This window comes from Lepidochelys kempii, chromosome 5, assembly GCF_965140285.1.
Source record: "Lepidochelys kempii isolate rLepKem1 chromosome 5, rLepKem1.hap1, whole genome shotgun sequence".
In the NCBI taxonomy this organism is placed as follows: Eukaryota; Metazoa; Chordata; order Testudines; family Cheloniidae; genus Lepidochelys; species Lepidochelys kempii.
Window position 1 is genome coordinate 109816139 of NC_136384.1, and position 22473 is coordinate 109838611.

General features: G+C 45.0%; 1 protein-coding gene across 1 annotated transcript in view; it reads left to right on the plus strand.

Annotated features, from left to right (window-relative positions):
* Positions 1-22473, plus strand: part of SNAPC3 (small nuclear RNA activating complex polypeptide 3) — a 41142-nt gene that overhangs the window by 1446 nt on the left and 17223 nt on the right. Inside the window, exons 2-8 of the mRNA XM_073345461.2 lie at positions 11681-11758; positions 14450-14534; positions 15909-16013; positions 16672-16821; positions 18922-19004; positions 20550-20714; positions 21497-21604. Coding sequence (XP_073201562.1) covers positions 11681-11758; positions 14450-14534; positions 15909-16013; positions 16672-16821; positions 18922-19004; positions 20550-20714; positions 21497-21604 — 774 coding nt within the window. The remainder of the gene's footprint in view (positions 1-11680; positions 11759-14449; positions 14535-15908; positions 16014-16671; positions 16822-18921; positions 19005-20549; positions 20715-21496; positions 21605-22473) is intronic.

The window sequence follows — 22473 nt, forward strand, 5'->3', positions numbered from 1 at the left end:
ACTTGGCAGAGGAAAAGCTGCTGGAGTGGGGTGGCAAGAACATCTCTTGTTGCAGTTTGAAGACAGGAGATAGTAACGATGAATATAGGGGGAAACTATGGAGTGCTCATTTAAGTGTCCGATCCATGCATCAGGTATAAGTAAGCATTATCTAAGGGCTTGTCTACATTACCCACTGGATCGAGAGGCAGCAATCGATCCAGCGGGGGTCGATTTATCGCGTCTAGTCTAGATGCAATAAATAGATTGCCAAGCACTCTCCGGTCGACTCTGGTACTCCATCAGGGCGAGAGGTGGAGTCAACGGGAGAGCGACAGCCATCGACTTAGTGCAGTGAAGACACCATGGTAAGTACATCCAAGTACATCTAAGTATGTTGCCTTCAGCTATGTTATTAACGTAGTTGAAGTTGCATAACTTATATTGATCCTCCCCCAATGTAGACCAGGCCTAAACATTAGAGCTTAGTAAGCCATTGAGGAAGGCAGGCCTGCAAGGGTCATTCAGATGCTGCAGGAAGGAGTGTCTCTGATTCAGTAGGTGGGGCTCTTCAATCTTGTCTTCACTGGAAAAACATACCAAAAATTCCTACCATTCTCTCACCAGTTGAACTGAACTGGTGTTTGCGCTGCTGGGTGCTCTAATGTAGACGAGTTTCCAGTGCTAAAATAATTTTTCTACTGTTTTGATTGGACTTGGTTTATTGAAATAGAGAAAAGGAGCTCAGATCATTGGAACCTTGCCTATGTTAGGGCTCCTGCTGGTTTTAATACTGACTTAGCAGAACCAGAGGGAATTCTTTCATAAGCCTTCCCAGTGTAGATACAGCCTCTGAGGTTATGTCTACACAGCAAAGAAAAACCCATGGCTAGCCTGTGCTAGCCAACTCAGGCTTGCGGGGATCGGGCTGATGGGCTATTTCATTGCTGTGTAGATATCTGGACTTGAGCTGGAGCCCAAACTCTGGGACCCTCCCACTCCATAAGTTCCTTGAGCCTGGGCTCCAGTCTGAGCCTGGAGGTCTTCTTAGCAGTGAAACAGCCCTGCAGCCCAAGCCCCACAAACCTGAGTTGGGTGGCACGGGCCAGTCATAGGGGTTTTTTTGCCGTATAGACATACCCTGTGTCACAGCATTGTGCTAGGTGGCACTATGCTACTAGAATTGTGATCTTCTGGATAAGACATGCAGTGGACGTAGCTTGTAGTTAACTTTAACAGAAGTAGAGTGTCCCTGGCCAAATTTCAGTTTGCCATATTCTGCCTACCTAACATGCCCTGTGTAGTTTCAACTGGACATAGTATTCTTCACTTCCTGTCTTAACTAGATAGTGTGTCTTTGTGCTGTCAAATAGCTTTTGTTTTTCATCCCAGGAGTGGCTGTGCTACGGTTTATATTTTGTCATGTGTTTTGGGATCTGTCAGAATGAGAGGAGCTTGTCTGTATATTCAGTATATATTTCATCGCAAGGAAAATTGATAAATGCTTGCTACTGCTATGACCACTAAAGAAGAAACGGATCATGGCGTTACACTAGATTATCTGAACTCCGACAGCCAAGAATGATGGCCATGCACATTTTGACCAGAGTGAAATATTTATGGAGGCTGAGATCACAATGGCCTGTGCATGCAGGAATTGAAGACAGGAGTGCTGGGGGTAATGGCAGGACGGTAATCCTTGGGTTGGTGACAAAGACAACGTTATTTGCTCCAGACCGTACTTCTCCATACACTCCTATGTGAAATTGTTCATGTAATCTCACCCTGATATGATGATGAACTCTAATGATTGGGTCTTGACAAGCAGGTTAGGTGAGGGATAGAGGCATCTTCTCTGCAGGTTGGGGAGAGGCTGTCAGGTTCACCAGGAATGGTCAGTAAGGAGACTTGACATCTAGAGATAAGATTTTTATTTTCTTTGTCTACCACTCCAATGTTACAGAACAGCATTCACTTCATGTTGTCTTGTGCAGCGCAGAGAGCCGTGAACTCTAATGCCATCTAGGAGACAGGAGTGGGAGAGAACGTGGGGAGGCAGAAGCTGTCTGGGGTAGAGAACAAGTCACCTGATAGCAGCCCATTGGTCTTGTAGCAGAAGGAAGGCAAGTGTGCATACCCGGGAATGGTCTGGCACTGCTGCAAATTGGCTCCCAAATCTCTAATGTTGTTGTTCTCCTCTCCAAATTAAACAGTCCTAGTTTTCTGAATCTCACCTGATACAGGCCTTCCCAACACCCAAGACTGCCTCTGATTACTTTCAATTCCTTTCCTTGTATTTTTTCTGTCCCTCTTTCTTTGGGATGAGGTGACAACTTGAATGCATTCTTCAGTCTGTATTAGAGAGAAGCAACAGGCTAAATTCATCCATCTTGTAACCCTGACTTCACAGGACTTCTACTTGAAGCAGATGCATCCTGGATTTAATCAATTTTGGTTTTATCTACAATTACTGTTCTCGTAAATGAAAGTGATTTCAATTAAAAAGCGAATTTATCCCCCATTACGCTAATATGTGAGGGAAAAAGGGAGAAATACTCCTCCCTTATCCCCTTTAAATAGCAACAAAAAAGATAATGAAAGCAGCCTGTTTATAATGGGCTGAAGGAACTTTCTGAAAAAGAATTCATAGTTAAAACTTTATAATTTCCATAGTTAAATCCTGTTAAAATACATGACATGGTCAAATGTCTATTCTTGACAATCTACCTTATGAAATTATCTGATATTAAGAAACAATCAAATAATATTTAACTTGGTGCATGTTCTAGCATCCTATGCCTATACTAAATCTCTTAAAAGACCTATTAAAGCAGACAAATTAGGGTATCCAGTTTCCACACATGTCTGGTTTTGATTTGGATATCAGTCAAATTTCACTTGCCTACCTACTAATCTTATCAGGTTATATGTGGAACTGATCTTTATAGATCCTTCAGTTTCTCCTGGATTATAAATTAACTCGTATAAAAAGCTATACTTATCCTACAGATGTCATGGGCAATTATTGTTTTGCTTAGATAACCATTGTGGGTTGCTGTTCATGTACTTTGGTGGCGATGTTCCAACTTCTAAGTGTTAAGAAATTAATTTAGAGATTAAATAGTTAATGTTGGTCAAGTGCTTTGAAGATGGAAAGTACTAAGCTTCATTATTCTAGTTTACCTGCTGAATTATTCTTTGTGTAAGTGTACAGCAGGCTTAGACTCAAAGATCAGTGTGGATTTTAGGTAGGTCAGGGGAGGTGTGATTGCAGGTACCTTATTTCACTGCAGCCCCAATTAACCTTCTTGTTTTATTAGGAGGTGTAGTTGTAAGTATTTCCAGGTATGTGTTATAAAGCTGTATTAAGCTAGTATTAGTGTCTTAAAGTGTTAGTACTTAGTGTCATTAGTATTAGTGTCTCAAAGGTGATAAAAGTACTGTCTTTACCCTTTATATTACATATCTTTTCTTAATTATTCAATTACAAGGAATAAATCAGATAAAATATTAAAACATGTTCTAAATAACTTAAAAAATTAACAAGCGGAGTTTGCTGCGGTGGTTATCCAATGTAAGTAAGGTCACGGTGAAGGGATGGCTTAGTGGTTGTCTATTTCCAGGGACCACAGGTCCAACTTTGTGCAAGTTTGACTCAGCTTTTTATCTCTGGTATTATTTATACCACTCTAGAGTATCTTTCCAGAGGAGAGCAATTGATTTCCTGTCACAGACCTAGTCAGATGCCTCCTCTTGGGCACTTAAACTGCTGTGAGTGGGTGTGAGTGGGAATCACTGGGTGCTTTAAGACTCCAGCATCTGAACAGACACTACCCTGTCTTAGGGCCCAGACCCTCTGTCTAGCACTCCCCTTTGAGAGCTGGATACCGAATCCCCAGACACCGAACAAAGCTTAAACACATGCTCTCCCAAAACCGGGTGGGTGTTCTGGGTCCACTCCACAGGCTGACTCTTCAAGGGCATGGGGTAGGTGTAACACAAAACACAGAGACAGACTGCACAGGATTCTAAACCACCGTTGCTCTGTCCTTACCATTGCACAAATACACAGATCTGTACAAAAATAATATACCCTACATCAGTGGTGAGCTGGAGCCAGTTCGCACCGGTTCATGCGATCTGGTTGTTAAATTTTGAACCAGTTTTAGAACCAGTTGTTAAAAATTGTTACGGTTCCCTGAGCTCCTGGCCGGGGAGGCTCCCCCGGCCCCTCCCTCCCTCCTCTCGCAGAGCCTCAGCGTGCCGCGCTGCCGTGCTCTGGACCGCTCCTGGGCAGCTCTGCAGCTCCTGCTGCTTTAAGCAGCATGGTAAGGGGGTGGGGCTGAGAGTTCCCGTGGGCCGCGCAGTATCCATACACGCTGCCCTGAGCAGCATGGTAAGGGGGCCAGGCCGGGGCTGGGAGGAGGGGTTGGACAAGGGGCAGGGAGCGGTGGGAAGGGGCGGAGGTTCTGGGGGGGGGCAGTCAGGGAATGGGTGTAGGGGGGTGGTTAGGCGTGGGAGTTCCGGCGGGGTCTGTCGGGCAGGGCTGGTGCAACCACTAGGCAGCCGCCTAGGGCGCCAAGTCATTGGGGGCGCCAAAAAGCAGTGCCCCCAATTGTTTTTAAACAGCGGAGCACAAGGCTGCTGCTGCTCCCCGCCTCCCAGCTCCAGAGGGGCCACCCGCGGCACGGCCAGTCCCTCCCCCCGGGGGAGCAGCAGGCGGCAGAGCTCCCCGCTGCCCCCAGGGCTCTCAGCAGCTAGCTGCCACAGAGAGCCCCGGGGTGGTGCGGAGCCCGGCTCGGGTGCGGGGGGCCTGCCTGCGCCGCCGCTGAGAGCTCCGGGGGCGGCGGGGAGCCCGGCTCAGCCTACAGCGCGGGGAAAAAGGCGCCGTTTCACTTTGGGTTTCATGCGTTAGCCCTTGAACAAACAAGGAGAGTGCTATATTATACAACATCTCACAGATACTTTCTATAGTTTTAAGATCATACATTCTGAACTCTGCAGACTTCATACACAGCAAACAAAACAACAACTAACATCCTTAGCCTAGCAGAGTTTCAGTACTGGAGGACTGGATAGCATGGAGATCCGTAATGGAATATGCTTCTAAGATACTGACTCAAATCTGATCCATGTTAGCAGTGACAGAGAGCCTTTGCTGTAAGACAGCTGTTCATTGGCCTATGTAAAACTTTGTGCCCACCAAAAGAAACGGCCCATAATAGTTATCCTCCTTTGCTGCGTCTACACTAGACCTTTTTTTTAATGTACCCCCTTTTTCCCCACAGCTGTAGTTCCATCAGTGTGGCAATGGTGGGAAAACTGTCAAGTGGCTGTCAGTATTTTAACTACCATGTTGTCTGTCTATGCATGGAGCAGGTCAGTGCACCTGGTGGTTGCATTTCCAGTCGCCACTTTTGGCTAGCACCTGTGGTGGGTGGGAAATTTTTAGGACAGGGTGTATAGACTAGACCAGAGGTCGGCAACCTTTCAGAAGTGGTGTGCCAAGTTTTAATTTTATTCACTTTAATTTAAGGTTTCACGTGCCAGTAATATATTATGTTTTTTAGAAGGTCTCTCTCTCTCTCTATAAGTCTATATGTTATACAACTAAACTATTCTTGTATTGTAAAATAAACAAGGTTTTCAAAATGTTTAAGAAGCTTCATTTAAAATTAAATTAAAATGTTCATCTTATGCCGCCGGCCCGCTCAGCCCGCTGCTGGTCTGGGGTTCCGTTCACCTAGGCTGGCAGTGGGCTGAGCAGGGCCTGCGGCCGGGACTCCAGCTGGCAAGGGGCCGGCAGCCAGAACCCCAGACCGGCAGTGGGCTGGGCTGAGCGGCTCAGCCCACTGCCGCTCAGGGGTTCCATCCGCCAGCTCCTGCCAGCCGGGATCCCAGCTGCTGGTCTGGGGTCCCGGCCCTGCCCACATAGCGTGGGTACCTATCTTCTCCCTGGTTCTGGCCATTCTCTTCCTCTCTGCACTGAGCTGAGGGTGGGAGTGCACTGAGCACAGGGCTGGGGGTGAAGGAGCAGGTTGGGGCGTAGGGTCCGGCCAGGAGCTAGAATGAGGGAGGGGGCTCAGGGTTGGGGCAGGAGGTTTGGGTGTGGAGCGCTTACCTGGCAGCTCCCATTTGGTGGGAGGGGTGCAGATGGGCATGGTGTGTGTGGGGGGGGAGGTGCAGGAGCTCCCGTTTGGTGCTCAGGGTGGGGATGGGGATGTAGGGGTTCAAGAGTCAGGATGTGGGGGGTGCATGGGGTGTGGGGGGGGGTGGGTATGTGGGGGGGTGCAAGAGTCAGGGCTGGGGTTGTGGGGAGGTGAAGGAGTCAAGCCGAGGGCTGGGTGTGCGTGCACGGGGCTGCGTACAGGGCTCAGGGCAGGGCCTTGGGGGGTGTGCGGGGCTGCAGGGCAGAGGGCTGGGTGTGTGTGTGGGGGGTCAGGGCAGAGGGCTGGGGTCGTGGGGTGCTCACGACAGGGGACTGGAGGGGATATGCCCCGCTTCCCCAAGGCCCTGCTCCCGCTTCTTCTCTGCCTCCCTCCGTGCAGACTCGGCTCCTCTCCCACCCCCTCCCTTGCAAGGGCTGGCAGGGAGGGAAGGAAGAAGAAGAGGAGGAGGAGGGGCAGGAACTCAGAACGCTGTGGGAAGAGGTAGGGGAGCTGGCAGGACCAAGCTTCTGCCCCTTGCCCCCTCCCCCCGTGGGCGGGGAGCGGAGAAGAGCGGGCCGGGCTGGGCCAGGCCGGATTTTTAATGGCACGCTGCTGCCTGCCAGGACTCCGGCAGGCAGCAGTGTGCCATTAAAAATGGGCTCGCGTGCCATAGGTTGCCGACCCCTGGACTAGACCAATTATTGCCAGTTTTTGCAGAGGCACCAAAGGTTGAATGGTAATGAAAACTGAATTACTTTTTCCCTCTTAGAGATGACTGCTTCTAGTCAAGTTTGAGGCATGATAACAGTATAGGAAAACTTGCACTGTGACTACTGTACCTACTGTATGGGTAGAGAGCTACGTACTCCTTCATGTGTCAACCTGAGGAGTACGAGAATAGTTCCTGAGCATAAAAGGCTCTTATTAACTAAGAGACCATAAAGTGTAATGCTTTTAGCGAATAATAATAATGACAGTGGTGAATCCACCAGAAAATTCCTACAAGTGTCTTGCACCCGCATGTGCTTGAGCACTTAAACATTTTGAAAGGCAACTTCCAGTGATATTTTTATTCAGAAGAGTCTGCATCATCCTTATCTTCACTGCTTATTAGCCTTAGGGTGTGTCTACACTGGCAGAGTTTCTTCACCAGCAGTTACATCGGCTCTCAGAGAGCACTGAAGGGAAACCGCTGCTGTGTGTTCGCACTGTCAGCTGCCTGTGCAATAGCATGTTCACACTTGTGGCACTTGCATCGGTATTCGGAGCAGTGCACTCTGGGCAGCTATCCCACAGAATATCTCTTCCTCTTCTGCCACTAAGTGTTGTGGGAAGGCGGAGGGGGTTGCCGGGTATCCTGGGTCCTGTCCAGTGCCGCGCGAGGCATTGTTTTGCATTCCAGCAATCCCTGTGCTTCCGTCCACATTTGGCACCATCTTTCAATGGTTTGTGTACTGCGCGTCCTGCCTCTTCGGTCTGCAGGAATGGATCCTGCACTGTTGACCAATATGCTGCTCGTTCTCACTAACACATCAGGAGTGGCAGTGGAGTTATTCCTTAAACTATAAGGCAAGATGAGGAAAGCCCACTTTCATGGGACTGTGTGATGAGCTCATGCCAGCCCTGCGGTACAAGGACACAAGAATGAGAGCTGCCCCATTGTTGGAGAAGCATCTGGCAATTGCGCTGTGGAAGCTGGCTACTCCAGACTGCTACCAATCAGTCGCTAACCAGTTCGGAGCGAGAAAAGTCTGTTGGACTCATGTTGACAGCAGTGTGCAGGGCCATTAATCGCGTCCTGCTCCGGAAGACTGTGACTTTGGGCAACGTGCATGACATTGGGGATGGCTTTGCACAAATGGGCTTCCCTAGCTGCAGAGGGGCGATAGATGGCACGCACATTCCAATTCTGGCACCAGACTACCTAGCCACCGAGTACATTAATCGGAAGGGATATTTTTCGATGGTTCTCCAGGTGCTTGTGGATCACTATGGGCATTTCATGGACATTAACGCAGGCTGGTCCAGAAAGGTGCATGAAGCACACATCTTTTGGAACACTGGCCTGTTCAGCAAGCTGCAAGCAGGGACTTTCTTCCCAGACCAGAAGATCACTGTAGGGGAAGTCGAAATACTCCTTGTGATCCTGGGAGACCCTGCCTACCCCTTAATGCCATGGCTTACGAATCCATACATGGGGAACCTTGAAAGCAGCAAGGAGCGGTTCAACAACAGGCTGAGCAAGTGCAGAATGACTGTTGAGTGTGCTTTTGGCCATTTAAAGGCCCGTTGGCGCTCCCTATATGGGAGGCTGGACTTTGCCGATGACAATAGTCCTATGGTTTTAGCCATGTGCTGTACGGTCCATAATATTTGTGAAGGGAAGGGTGAAAGCTTCACTCAGAGCTGGACCGCTGAGGCTCAGTGCCTGGAGGCTGAATTTGAATAGTCAGAGATCAGGGTTATTAGAGGGGCGCAGCGCAGGGCCATAAGGATCAGGGATGCCTTGAGGCAGCAATTTGAAGCTGAAAGCCACTAATATTTGTTGCTATGCTCAGGAGTGCAGTGCTTGTAATGCTAGGAGGTGATTGTGATTGGTGCAGACGATGCACTGTGAAGGTTTAGGAAAATTGCCTGTTGCTTTGCAGGGCTATCTTTTCTTTCAGTTAATAGAATAAAGATTGTTTTCAAACCAAAACAACTCTTTTATTAAAAAAACACAACTGGAGGGGAGAAACAGACAAACAAAAAAAAAACATCAGCACTGCGGGGGTTGGTGGAAGGGAGCCTCACAGGAGGAGGTGGGGTTCTGGGACGATTAAAGATTTGTGTATGTCCAGGTATCGTATGCAACCATGTCCTTTGGAGTACAGTGCAGCGGGTGCTGTACTTCAGCAGGGCTAAACTGCAGAGGGATGGGTGTTGAGTGCAGTGGGTACTGGGAGTTCGCAGGGCTGGACTGTGACGGGGCAGGAGTGGAATGCAGCGGGTACTGACTGGAGCAAGGATGTTGACAAGAATGTGTTGGTGGTGTGTGGGGGGTGCATGGGAAAGAGTTTTGCGACAGCGGCTGCAGGGGAGGGTGGGTGCGGAGCGGCTCGGTTTGCAGTGCTAGGAGTGCCTGAAGCATGTCCGCTTGGCACTCCATAACGTTTAAGAACCGCTCCTTGACTTCGTTCTGGCATGTCACATTCTCCTTTCGGTCCCTCTTCTCGCTGTCCCACCACTCCTTCAGTTCTTGTTTTTCTGCTGCAGAGTGCAGCATGCAGAAGGTCCTCTCTACTTTTTTCGTGGCCACTTCCTAATCCTGAGCAGCTGTTCAGCTGGCAATAACAAAGAGGGAGGGTTGGCTCCCAAGACCATATCTGTGAAGCCAAAATGCAACATATTACAGAAGCACTATTGTTTGCAACACACAGACCACTGTATCAGTGTTTTAAAACACAACCACTATTCACATACCTGTCACTAACTGGCTGACCCCAGGCAAGCACACGAGACACAAGTCCCCCAAAATGGTGAGTAGCTGCAGGGGCATGCAAATTCAGTGTTTCAGGACAGTACTGGGCATGTGGCTTTTGGGGAAAGCCAGCACTGTGGGGGGAGGGGGGGGGGATTTAAAATCATTACTGTCCCCACATTTTCCACAGGCTATATTCATTAATGAAGATATCTCGCTGCTGAGGGTGATCAGAGAATTAAGGGAGGGTCTTCTCCAACAGTGCCACTTCCGCCCTGGCCCTTACAAAGCTCGCCTGTGTGCGGCAATGGTCCCCTCCCCAGTGATGGCAGAGTGGCGTGGGAAAGTTACCCTTAATTGGGCAAAAAACAAAGCAGCTCTGCCAAAGAACGTGTGGCAGCAGATTGCTCAGTGTCTCCATGACAGCTTCCTGGAGATCTCTGAGGCAGATTCCCATGAAGTGAGGGAGTCAATCAACACCCTGTTCCACTGCTATGACTAGGCATGTAATGTACGTGCATCATACAGACACAAGCCTGCCTTCTGCAAATCCCTCCGTGCAAGCTCAGCACACAGAAAACAAGACGGCCTTCTGCAACCCTCCTTTCTCCAACAACTTGCTTCAGCGATTCCCAAAATCAGAGCCACTTACCAGGGGCCGCCTCCTCCTGTTATCCGCTTTGCCAAGCTCCAACTGCTGTGTCTGGCTAGCCACTTCCGGGCTAAAGAAGTGCTCCACTTCAGTGCACCACTGAGTATTGCATCCAGCTCTTTGTAGAACCGGCAGCTCGTGGGTGCAGCACCGGAACGGCAGTTTGCCTCTCGCACCTTGTGGTAGGCCTTCCGCAGTTCCTTCAGTTTGGCCCTGCACTGCATTGTGTCCTGGTCATGGCCCCTTTCTGTCATGCATCGTGAAATCTGTCCATAGGTATCATAATTGGTACAGCTGGAGCACAGCTGGGACTGGACAGCCTCCTCTCTCCAAATACTGATAAAGTCCAGCAGCTCGGCATTGCTCCAAGCGGGGGATCGCCTGGTGTGCGGAGCAGCCATGGGCACCTGGAAAGATGTGCTGAGACCATGGCATGCATTGCGAGCAAACAGGAAGGGGACTTACAAAATTCCCAAGGAATTTAAAGGGTGGTGTTGATGGCTGGTCACCTGAGGGCAGAATAGTAGACTTCAAACCGCTGCCTGTTCTCACCTCTCTGGTCATTGGTTTGAAGTCTACTACTCTGCCCTCAGGTGACCAGCCATCAACACCACCCTTTAAATTCCTTGGGAATTTTGTAAGTCCCCTTCCTGTTTGCTCGCAATGCATGCCATGGTCTCAGCACATCTCAGCACATCTGGCACCGCAGCGCTGTTGCCCCGGCGCAGAAAGCTGTACACCTCTCGTCAGGGTGGCTTTTTTTACAGCACTGCAACTGTGCAGTTTTTGCGCACAAAGTGGCTTCCCAGTGTGTAAACCTCGGGAGTTTCATCGCAGAAAGCTGCATTACTACACAAAAACTTGCCAGTGTAGACGAGGCCTTAATGTTGTTCAAATGTTTGCACAGATTTCCTGTCTCAAAACAGGGAGGTTTTATCATTTATACTTGGTTCATAATTTAGTAAACTTTTGGAAGACTAACCTGGGGTTCAGGAGAGCTAGGTTCTTTCCAGTATTCTACAACTGACTCAGAGTGGCTTTAACTCAATCACCTGTGTAAATCACTAAGAGATCCTCTGACGAAAGGCACAAAACCAAAGTAATATTTATTTTCACTTCCATTTCAACAAAAACTTAGAAGGAAAGCAGGAAACTGGTTGATTTGGCTAGGCATGACTCTAAAACAAATACTAAGGAACTACTATGAACTAATAATTCTTTGGACTTCCTTAGACTTTTTCCTCCCAGGAGCTCAAAACACTTCATAAAGAGTAACACATTTACCTTTGCAACATGCCTGTAAGATAGGTAAGTAGTACGTCCCTTAGTTTACAGATTGGGAAACTGAGGCATAGATTATACAACTTGATTACAGCGTAATTGATTTTTTATTATGAAAGAAGAATGAAAAAAATATGTAACCACTGTTCTTATTTTCAGTATTGACATGTTAAAGTCCCCTGATAAAGAAGAAGATCCAGAGATTATTTCTGAAGACAGCAGCCTAGTAACTCTTCGGTATGTTGGATTTTGATGCCCTTATCAGAACCTGGATAAGATAAATTCTTTAACCGCTGTAGTACCACAATGTGTGTGGTGTTCAGGCAGTGGTGTAACTGCTGGGCAGTTTCTAGTAATACATTAAAGATCTGGAAACCATTTTAGGGGTGCATAGGTTGCACCAACCCACTGCTTTATGTGCTTTATGTCTTACCTATGTCTGGGGCAAAAAAATAGAGATTTTTTTCATGCCATCTGCATTGAAGGATCTCATTCAATAAAGACTATCAGTTATAGTACACGAGATTCTGATATGGCTGCTGAGCTCGAACACCAGATGCTTTTGGACTGACTTTTAGAGATTCTTAGAGTATTAGGCCAGAAAGGACCATCAAATCATCTAGACTGACTTTCTCATATCACAGGTCACCAACACCACCCAGCAATCACATACTAAACCTAACCGCTAAAATTAGACCAAAATATTATAGGCCTCAGGAGGCTAAATTATTGTGTGCCATAGAGAGAGAACAGGGGCGACTGAGATGTGACATTGCCTGAGGACCCTTCAATGGCCCGGAAATTAAGTGAGATATTCCCAGATGATCCTGGCAAGCGATCTGCACACCACCCTGAAGAGGAAGGCAAAAAACCCTAAGGTCACTGCCAGTCTCACCAGTTAGAGCCTGGGGCCTGGGCTACACTTGGGAGTTGGGGGGTTGAACTAAGATACACAACTTCCGCTATGCTATTCGTGTAGCTGAAGTCGAAGTATCTTAGTTCAACTTACCTGGCCGTCCTCATGGCGGCGAGTCGACCGTCGACTCCGCCTGCCGAGGTGGAGTACAGGCATCGATTAGGGGATTGATTTATCGCGTCTAGATGAGATGCGGTAAATCGATCCCCAATAGATCGATCACTACCCGTTGGACCGGCGGGTAGTGAAGACATACCCTGAGCGTGTGAGCAAGAACCAGCCAACCAAGCACTGAAGAGAGAGAATCCCCAGTACCACCTCAGAGTACTGGCTTATTCTGTCCAGGGTTCAATCGACAACTGTGGCCATCTCTAATGCTACAGAGAAAAACAAACCACACCTATAGTGGGGGTCGAGGGGTAAACAATCCCTTTCTGACTCCTGCAGGTGACCAGCTGAAGCATGAGATTTTATAGATTCATAGATACTAAGGTCAGAAGGGACCATTGTGATCATCTAGTCTGACCTCCTGCACAACGCAGGCCACAGAATTTCACCCACCCACTCCTGCAAAAAACCTCTCACCTATGTCTGAGCTACTGAAGTCCTCAAATCATGGTTTAAAGACTTCAAGGAGCAGAGAATTCTCCAGCAAGTGACCCGTGCCCTATGCTACGGAGTACGGCGAAAAACCTCCAGGGCCTCTTCCGATCTGCCCTGGAGGAAAATTCCTTCACAACCCCAAATATGGTGATCAGCTAAACCCTGAGCATATGGGCAAGATTCACCTGCCAGATACTACAGAAAATTCTTTCCTGGGTAACTCAGATCCCACCCCATCTAACATCCCATCAGGCCTATTTACCATGAATATTTAATTACCAAAATCATGTTATCTCATCATACCATCTCCTCCATAAACTTATCGAGTTTAATCTTAAAGCCAGATAGATCTTTTGCCTCCACTGCTTCCCTTGGAAGGCTATTCCAAAACTTCACTCCTCTGATGGTTAGAAACCTTCGTCTAATTTCAAGTCTAAACTTCGTGGTGGCCAGTTTATATCCATTTGTTCTTGTGTCCACATTGGTACTGAGCTTAAATAATTCCTCTCCCTTTCCGGTATTTATCCCTCTGATATATTTATAGAGAGCATCTAAGTCACCTCACTCAAGGCAGCGGGTTCCCATTCGTGGATCACTAGGAGGGCTAGGTATCTTCTTGCAGCCTGGATTTAGGTGTCTATCCCCAAGAGAGGGACAGGGTTTAGTACATGCCCCTGTTGTCAGCATCGCTCTTCAGCTAGCTTTGGTGGCTCCTTGCCTAGCATGCTGGCTTTTGTGGATTGCATTTGTAGGCACCTGTCTCTTCCCTTTTTATTGTATAGGGAGCCTAGGTACTTAATTTGGCCTTGTGGACCACAGTGGTGGTGGTTTGATTTTCTAGGTGTCTGAAAGTTATGCACTGTGATGCTCAGCATTGCAACACTGGACTCCCTTCATGGATTCCACCCTGGATTTTAACCCATTTAATATTCTTTGTAAACTTCCATGTACGTTGATGGTTTGATATACAAAGATATACATCCATACAGTGTTTGGCTGAAATCTTCTAGAACAATCTAGATGTTGAACTTTCAGTTAGTTCAGTGAGTTTTTCTGAACAGGTGGCATTAGCATGAAGTAAAATGAGTGATCAAGACACTTATATAGGCTTGCTACACCATGATGTAATCAAAAAGATAGGCTTCTGCCTACATTGGAACATTATTTCTGGAATATTTGACCATGGTCAAATAACAGGTGGTCAAATGACTGGTCAGCTGACATTATTCAACTGGTCAGTTGACCAGCTGGCCAAGCCTCATCTCTCTGGAAGTGTTCAGTTTATTCCATTTTAAACCAGCATTGCAGTTCCCATGTCGTTTTAAAATCTGTCTAGTTACAATAAACAGCAGGCTTTGTAATGCCATTTTGCCTTGTATCTCTCTCTTGTTGACCCCAACCCTATCAAGAATTAGAAAGAAGGCCCTGGAGAGGCGAGAAGAAACCATAATTGTAGATCGCACTTGCAGACAAGAAACATTTACTTATGAGATGGTAAGATTCCCCCCTCTTCTCCTTCCAGATTCTGAAGACAATCAAACAATGTCAAGAAAACAGCTCACAAGGGCTTCGTTTGCTTTTTGTTTTTGCTTTGCTGGTGAAGCCACGTATATCACCACACTATTGTACTATGAGTTTGCAAACAGTGACTAAGATGACATATGCTCCTATAAGAGGGTAGCCTACACTGCAACACTTTTGGGGAAGGGACGGTCTCTCACTGTGTTTGTAGAGTCCTTAACACAATGGGATTCCAATCTTGGCTGGGGCTTCTAAGCATGAACATAATATTACTGATAACATGAATACTGTTCTGTATAGGTGCCCCAATGTGCTGTACAGACATGTAATATGATCAAGGCATAGGCGCTATAGCCATGCCGAGAGCTCAGGAGTCATGGGATGGGGTCACAACCTCATCTTTAATTTAAAACAAAAATATCCACAACCATAAGGGACAGACTTTTTTTTTAAAAATGAAAGGTGAAATCCCTAAATTTCCAGCTCCTGGAATCAATTGGCTATACAAGAAAAACACCAGACATGATGAAAGTTAAGAATTTCCCTGTGTGGCCCTCCTTATATGCGCTTAACGCTGCTGCCTCCCCTTGCCTTGTCCTGTGTGTGTGTTTTAACATTGTGTAGTATACATAAGAAACAAATCAAAACCAAATGGGGGGTAAGGAGTTGACACAGATATTTTCTAGAAAACAGTAGGAGCTACTTAGCAGTCCTGTGAGCCAAGCTCTTTAAAAAGAAGGCACATGTCCGGCAATTGATGCTCTAATACGGCAATGTCAGTAGTTGCAATGGAATCTATTATTGTAAGTAAAACATACTAGACAGTCTGAGTTTTGCTTACATTAGCAAAAGAGACTCCAGTGATAGTCCAATTAGCTTTCACTTCAAGGACTAGCACTTATCTCTGCATGGGGCTACAGCAGCAGCAAGCATCTCTGCTCTTAAAGCTAAAGAGCACTTTGTGGTGGCCAGATTGCAGTGAAATCCTTTTTCAGCCAGAAGTCTGTTTTTGTTTGGGGCAACGTTCCCCAACTGTTAGAAAAGGGAGAAATTACCTCCCTTACTCTGTTTGACAGCTGGGGGTTCATCTTAAGGAAAGAGCATAACAAAAATGCTTTCAGCTCATATCCAGAACATGCTAGTTTGTACTTATAGGAGGATGAGAGGCATGGTAGTGCTGGCGTCTTGGCTTGGATTTGCTTGACATTTGGGTTGAGTAAAGTAAATGTACATCATTAGCACTAGTCTCTTGTTTTCGCTCACTTCTCCCATGTTTAGTTTCTAATCCATTGTACAGTTTGCAACAGAATGCACTCAGACATGTGTATTAACATTTTCTCTTCCTAGGAGTCTCATGCAATTGGAAAGAGGCCAAAAGATCCAGCAGATCTAATTGAGGAAGGAGAACTTTTCCTAACTCTGAACATCTTCTATCCTGTCATATTTCAGAAGGTTGGTATTAAAAACTCTCTGGGTCAGATTCTGATGCTTTTTCCCACCTTGAATAGTTCTCACTCCACAAGCAGTCTCACTGAAATCACTTCTTCTTTATCAGTTAACCTGTAGGTGCTACTACAATTTATCCGAATTGCGGGTCCACTGTGTGAGACACTGTATAAGCGTACCATAAATCACACTCAAAGGCTGCTAGAGACTGGCTTTCTGTGATTCTAGGTGGTAGTTGTAAAAGTTTCAGTCTTTTCTTAATGGTTCAGTAGTAAATTCATAGTTTTACTGTAGATCAGAATGTGTAGCATGTAGAACTAAGGTGAGCTCTGTGGGGCTGGCCAACAGTTGTACTCAAGTTACTTGTAGGGTTGCCAACTTTGGTTGGACATATTCCTGGAGATTTCATCACATGACTTAATCTTTCATTCCTAGTTATTTGCAGCCATGAAAAACTTTGAGTCTTGTGCTTCAAATTAGTTCCTTGCTCTAAAAACTGGCTGCAGCTTTAGAGGGGCTGTGGAAAGCTGATGTCAGCCTTTTATGGGGAGGAGTTAGGCCTTGTGCTGCTAATGACTCCAATTAGTCATTCTGTAGCCGTGCTGGTGGTAAAGACATTCTGGCCCTGTTGTGAACTGAAGGCTGCTCACTGTTTCTTTTGTAGCATAAAGATCACAAACCTTATCAGACAGTGCTTGTGTTGGGGAGTCAAAAACTCACTGAGCTCAGAGACTCCATTTCCTGTGTCAGCGACCTTCAGATGGGTGGTGAGTTCAGCAGCCACCCTGACCAGGCACCAGAGCACATTAGCAAGGTACAGTCATCTAATGTAAAGGGGTTGAGTGTGTATGTGTTTGTGCTTTGTTTCCGCCCCCGCCCCCTCCCCCTCCCCAACAGTAAAATGTAATGGTGAAGTTAGATTACATACTTGTTAGTATCCAGATATCATGGTGGGAGGCCAAATTTAATACCAAGATACATCTGTAATCTGAGAGAGATTTACTGATCTTTGCAGAATGCTTTTTGAGCTACATGGATAGAAGATGCGCTAGCATAACTTTCAGAATGCTTTGAAGATAAAAAATGAGTGTTTATCTATTATTAGGGTCTATGAAATGCCTCACATGTTTCTGAGCACTAGAACATAACCATTACAGCTAAAGTTAGTTGCCAGAAGTCACCAGATGCCTGTCAAAGTGAGACATCAGCTCTTCTGTTTTCCTTGGCAATTAAAATATGGAAAAATCTTTTGCACACTCTGCACTTATTGTGACTTCTTAAAATTACTGTTAAACTTTGTAAACACATGCATGTACATACGAAGTATATATACTAATTGTATTTTATAGCTATGCACAATTACACATATAACATATATGTAAAACTTTCCTAAATTACAACAAAATTATTTGAAGAGCTACATTCTTAAAATATGTTTCTATATAGAGTCCGGCTAACATCCCAAAGCAGCCTTCAGCTTTCTTTACAGAATTTTACTTTTGTAAATTAAAAAGTTATTAATCTGAGAATGAATAGATCAGTGCTTAAAGTTTTTTGAATGGCGATAAAAGACTACCTTTCTCTGTCCCCATTTAAATGATTATTTAAAAAATAACCCCAGGTTCTCCAAAAAGTAATCTATAATTTACTGTGGGATGCTCCTGAGGGGAAATTGGCATCTGCCTTACTTATGCAATGGTTCCCGCTGTTCCTTAATAATATATATATATATATATATAAACTTCTCTATAGAGAGAGAGACCTTGTGGAGGCTCTTCACTTACTTTCAGCTATATATTTGTGAGGTTAATCTATTTCCTTTTGTGTACCTTTCTATTGTTTTAAGTTCCCAAACCCATAATAAAAAAAATGCTTTATGGTATGACTGCATTTTCTATTCATATAAATACTACTTGCTGCTAATTTTAGCCTGTCCACGTGTACAGCTCTCCATGTATTGTAAAGCGCAGCTGATTAACAGAATAACACATGGTTATTTTGCCAGATAGTTTTTTCCTCTTTTTTTATTTGTTCCTGCCTAGTTGATATGAATAGAGTTTAGCAAAGGAGCTCACTCTTTTATATAAGAGTTAATCTACACAGCCTTGTCACAGAACTTGTGTAAATAGTGGATACTCATTAGCTAGCTTCAATAATTTCTAGTGATGCAGAATTCTATGAGCCCTGTTAATGCCGATATGAATGGCATAAAACATTAATTATCCTCTGTGAGAAAATGTGTGGTACAAATGGCCTATCTCTGACAAATTGTGTAATTAAGAGAGCATTTTGTGGGATGCTGGATCTCTTCAGAGCACCCAAAAGGGGGATGATTTGACCTTCCAAATGTTTATGGAGGTGTGAGTAGTCACTATTGCCACATGGCTACCTTTTAATATATGTGTTTTGTCTGCAGGATTGCAGTAGAGTTGATGACTTGGCATCCTGGGGAACAGCGGGCCTTGTGGCACAGCCTGCTCTGACCTTGCTAGTTTTCAGCACCTGGAGAGTTGTGCCTAAATTCTGTAAATGATGCTCATGGGTTTTTAGAAATCTGTGAGTAGCAGAATGGGGAAATAATAAGAAAAGAAACATTATTACAGCATGATCAGTTTGCCGTCAACAGAATAACTCTGCCCTAAATTTTAGTTCTGTATTGTTTGCAAAAAATCACACACTGTAGCCAGTGACTATGCAACAAGCCATATTTTGACATCAATATTTAAGCTGAACTCCCCAGTGAAACCAATGGGAAGCTCTGCTTAAACACTGACAGAATGATACAGCCAAATATAATGTACATCCATAAAGAGTACCACAAATAAGCTTAATTTTGCAAGGTTTCTGTTGTTTAATCTATTGTTTTGTAGTACAGTACTAATGTTGTGTCTCTCTCTCTCTCTCTTTGTCCAAGGATCTCTACAAATCTGCTTTCTTTTATTTTGAAGGCGTTTTTTACAATGATAGAAGGCACTCAGAGTGCAGAGATCTCAGCAGGTATAGTATGCACAGTCCCTTAGTGGGAGGAGACCCTTAGAGAAGAGAAATTTGACTGATTCTGCTGCTGCTATGTGATGTTTCTAGGAACAGGAACTTTTAATGCCTATGTGGAGCTAAAATAATTCCCCAGTTAGTACATTTTAAAGCTTATCCTCCTTGCCTGCCCTATTCTTTGTACTCACCTTTTCTCTCCTTCTTGGAAAACCCCCTAATTTCTCTCCCCTTCCATAGCCATCCCCAGCACTGAACTGATCTTCCTGAAGATCTAAAACTGCTTCCTCTGTATGAGCTGGGTCCATTTATTTGTTGGGAACAAGTTCTATGAAGGGGAAAGGACTGGCAGCTGCAGTTTTGCCTGGACTAGACTTTAAAATGCCCTGGCTATTTACAAAGGGCTTGTCTACACAGTGCCGTAAGGTGTTCTACAGGGGTGTGAATTGTAGCGCGGGCTACCTGCCCCATGTAGACCCTGCCAGTGCAAACTAAAAGGTGTGCATTGATGTAATCCCATTTCAAACAGGACTATGTCAGTGCGCACTAGGTAAGTTTTAGTTTATGCCAACGTGGTCTATGTGGGGCAATCAGAGTGCTCTGTATTTCATGCCCATGTAGAGACTACTATGGTGCCATGTAGACAAACCCAAAGACTGCTAAAGGGTGCCTCAAAAAAGAAAAAAAAAGAAAAGGGGAAATTGGCAGCTCAGCCACAAATTAAAAATGTGCTGTTTTTGTGAATCTAGCAACCCCTAGTCTCTTCCTCCCATTACTGAGCATACATTGAATACTTTCTACACAAGTGCTTCCTGGAGTTGGCAGAGAGAAGTTACGTGATCAGCCCTGAGAAAGGAGAGGGGTCGAGCTATGGTGGCAGGTGTCTTTGAAACCATTTCAAACTGTGGTTCAATTTTGAAAACTTACTGAATTAACCAGTCAATACCTGTTTATATGAAGGCCCTACTGCCTTTGTCGGGAGCTGCACTATTATGGTGGTCAGTATAGAAAACCCTCACAGCTGGATTTGGTTCCTTACTGTGCCACAGACTTGCTGTGCAATGTTGGGCAAGACGTATGATCTCTGTGCCTCACTTCTCTGCTCACAAAATGAGGATGGTCAAACTTTCCTAGCTCAGAGAAGTGTGAATAAATGCTACTTAGCGACGAGCATGTTCTAGAAAATCCAATAAATGTGAGCTGAGCTCAGAAATAACCATGCAAAAGGTGATGGAGGCTTGGCATGCTACACATCACATGACTTCCATGCATGGCCAGGAAAGTCCTCAACTTTACTTGGATTTCTTTAGAAAAACGATTGGCATTGGATTCTGGGCAGTCTCAAGGCACAGTGTATAACTCTGTGGAAACGTGGTGTTCAGCAAATCCCGACACACACATATATAAGAAATGTTGGTAACTTTTTTTTTTGTAATCAGTGACCTGATGAAGAGTTTGACTCACCTAAAATACTAGGTGCATAGCTAACTTTCATACGTTTTCAGCTTCTAATATAGCAATCCTAACTATGGTCTGTCCATGAAATTTCAGAACAATTATTGAGTGGTCAGAATCTCATGACCGAGGCTATGGGAACCTTCAGACTGCTAAAATGGAGGACTACACGTTTAATGACTTGTCCATCAAAGTTGGTTTTCCATACCTCTTCTGTCACCAAGGAGATTGTGAGCATATCATTATCATCACAGACATAAGGTAAATTATTACTATTTGGGAATGCTCATGCAGTTACTATAAGTGCTTTGCTTTCTCTCTTGATGTCAGAGAGTGCTTGATAAACACTAATATCAACACTACTTCAGAAAGCTGAAGTAGAATAATTTCTACAGTATAATAGTGTAATTTTTATGCAGAATTGGCTTAGTAAAAAGATTTTATTCTGTATGCACCTAATCCTCTGCAGCAAGGAAGGAGATAAACAGAAGGGAAATGATAGACCATCATGTAGTAAAACAGCCATAAAACTAATACTGGATTGGCCCAGGTCCTGCACTCCTTTGCCTTTTGTTAACAGCCTGCTCCTGCAAGATACTCAGTGTCTCCCATGATTTGGTGAGCATTCCTGTTGTCCTCAGTAGGAATGCTCAATGTATGGCAGGCAGGAATACTCCTTCAGTTCTCTCACTTATAGAGGAAGCCAAAAAGCTTTTGTTCCCATAAGCCTGCTATACCTAGGGTTTACACTGAGCGTCTCTTAGGTGGCACTTGACATCTCCCAGGATAGGGCATTACATGTCTAATGGAGATCAGCTTTACCACTGACCCATACGAGTGAGTCTGTGATATGATGCGACTAGTATTCATGTCTTAAGATTTATGTCTGTGTGCCACAATTCTGAATGTGACTTTCCCTAGTCTGCACTGGCCTCTAAATTGTGAACAGCATTGTCCTCTAACCTGCCTGTCCGTGACGGTGTTCAGACACAATAAAATGATGCAATGTAGCCAAGCCCTTATTCTGTTCCTCTCTGTGCAAGGCTTGTTCATCAGGATGACTGCCTGGATAGGACCCTGTATCCCTTGCAAATCAAGAAGCATTGGTTATGGACTAGAAAATGCTTTGTATGCAAAATGTATACAGCCAGGTAAGTGGCCAGTGCTATTTGGTTAGTGTGGTTTCTTCATCCATCTATGACTTCTGTTAACAGAAATCTTTCTAGGTGTCTTTTTTTTTTTTTTTTTTTAAATCAACATCCTCTGTCCTTGTACTCCAGGTGTTTGTGTCCATATAGAACTAATTCAAATTATTAGCAAGGCACAACACACTTTTTTGTTATACACAAATCCTCAGTTACTGTCTCATTTTCTGAAGAATGTCCCTGTCGTGCCCATCCTACAGATTATTGAACGATAGGGGAAACTCTTGTAGGATAACCAAAAGAGAGTGGAAAAGAGGGTGGTAAACTTTTGGACAGCTCTCTTATGTTTGACACTTAGAATATGAGCCCAGAGCCCAGATGTATTTATTTTAAGGTTTTTATAGAGCAAAATGCTAGATTAAAACAATGATTATAACAAGACTAAATCAGAGTCTCTTTTTCAGGAGTCCATGTGTTGTATCTGTTTTAAAAAACAGTGTCTGCATTAAAGTATAGATAGTAGAGGAATAGGAGTAAAGCTAACACCCTGATTTTACTATACAGCTTTAAGTATTTCAATGCAGTAATTTTAAAGGTTAAAAAGACAAAAAATGTAGCTTTTCTCCTCAGCAGTTTACTAGGTCATCCCCCCCCCCCCCCCCGTCTCTTTAGGCTGTGTATGCAGAAAAATACATCTGTGGCCATTTGTGCTAATCCACACACAGGCTTTGCTAGCTGTTTGTTCTAATTAGAAAGAACTGTGAGCAAACCCTCTGTCCCCTGCAATATTTTACATTCCATTCATCTGGTCTTACGAAAAGCCCATCCTCAGGCACAGTAGAAATATCTGTATCAGGAAAGTAAACCAGTCCCAA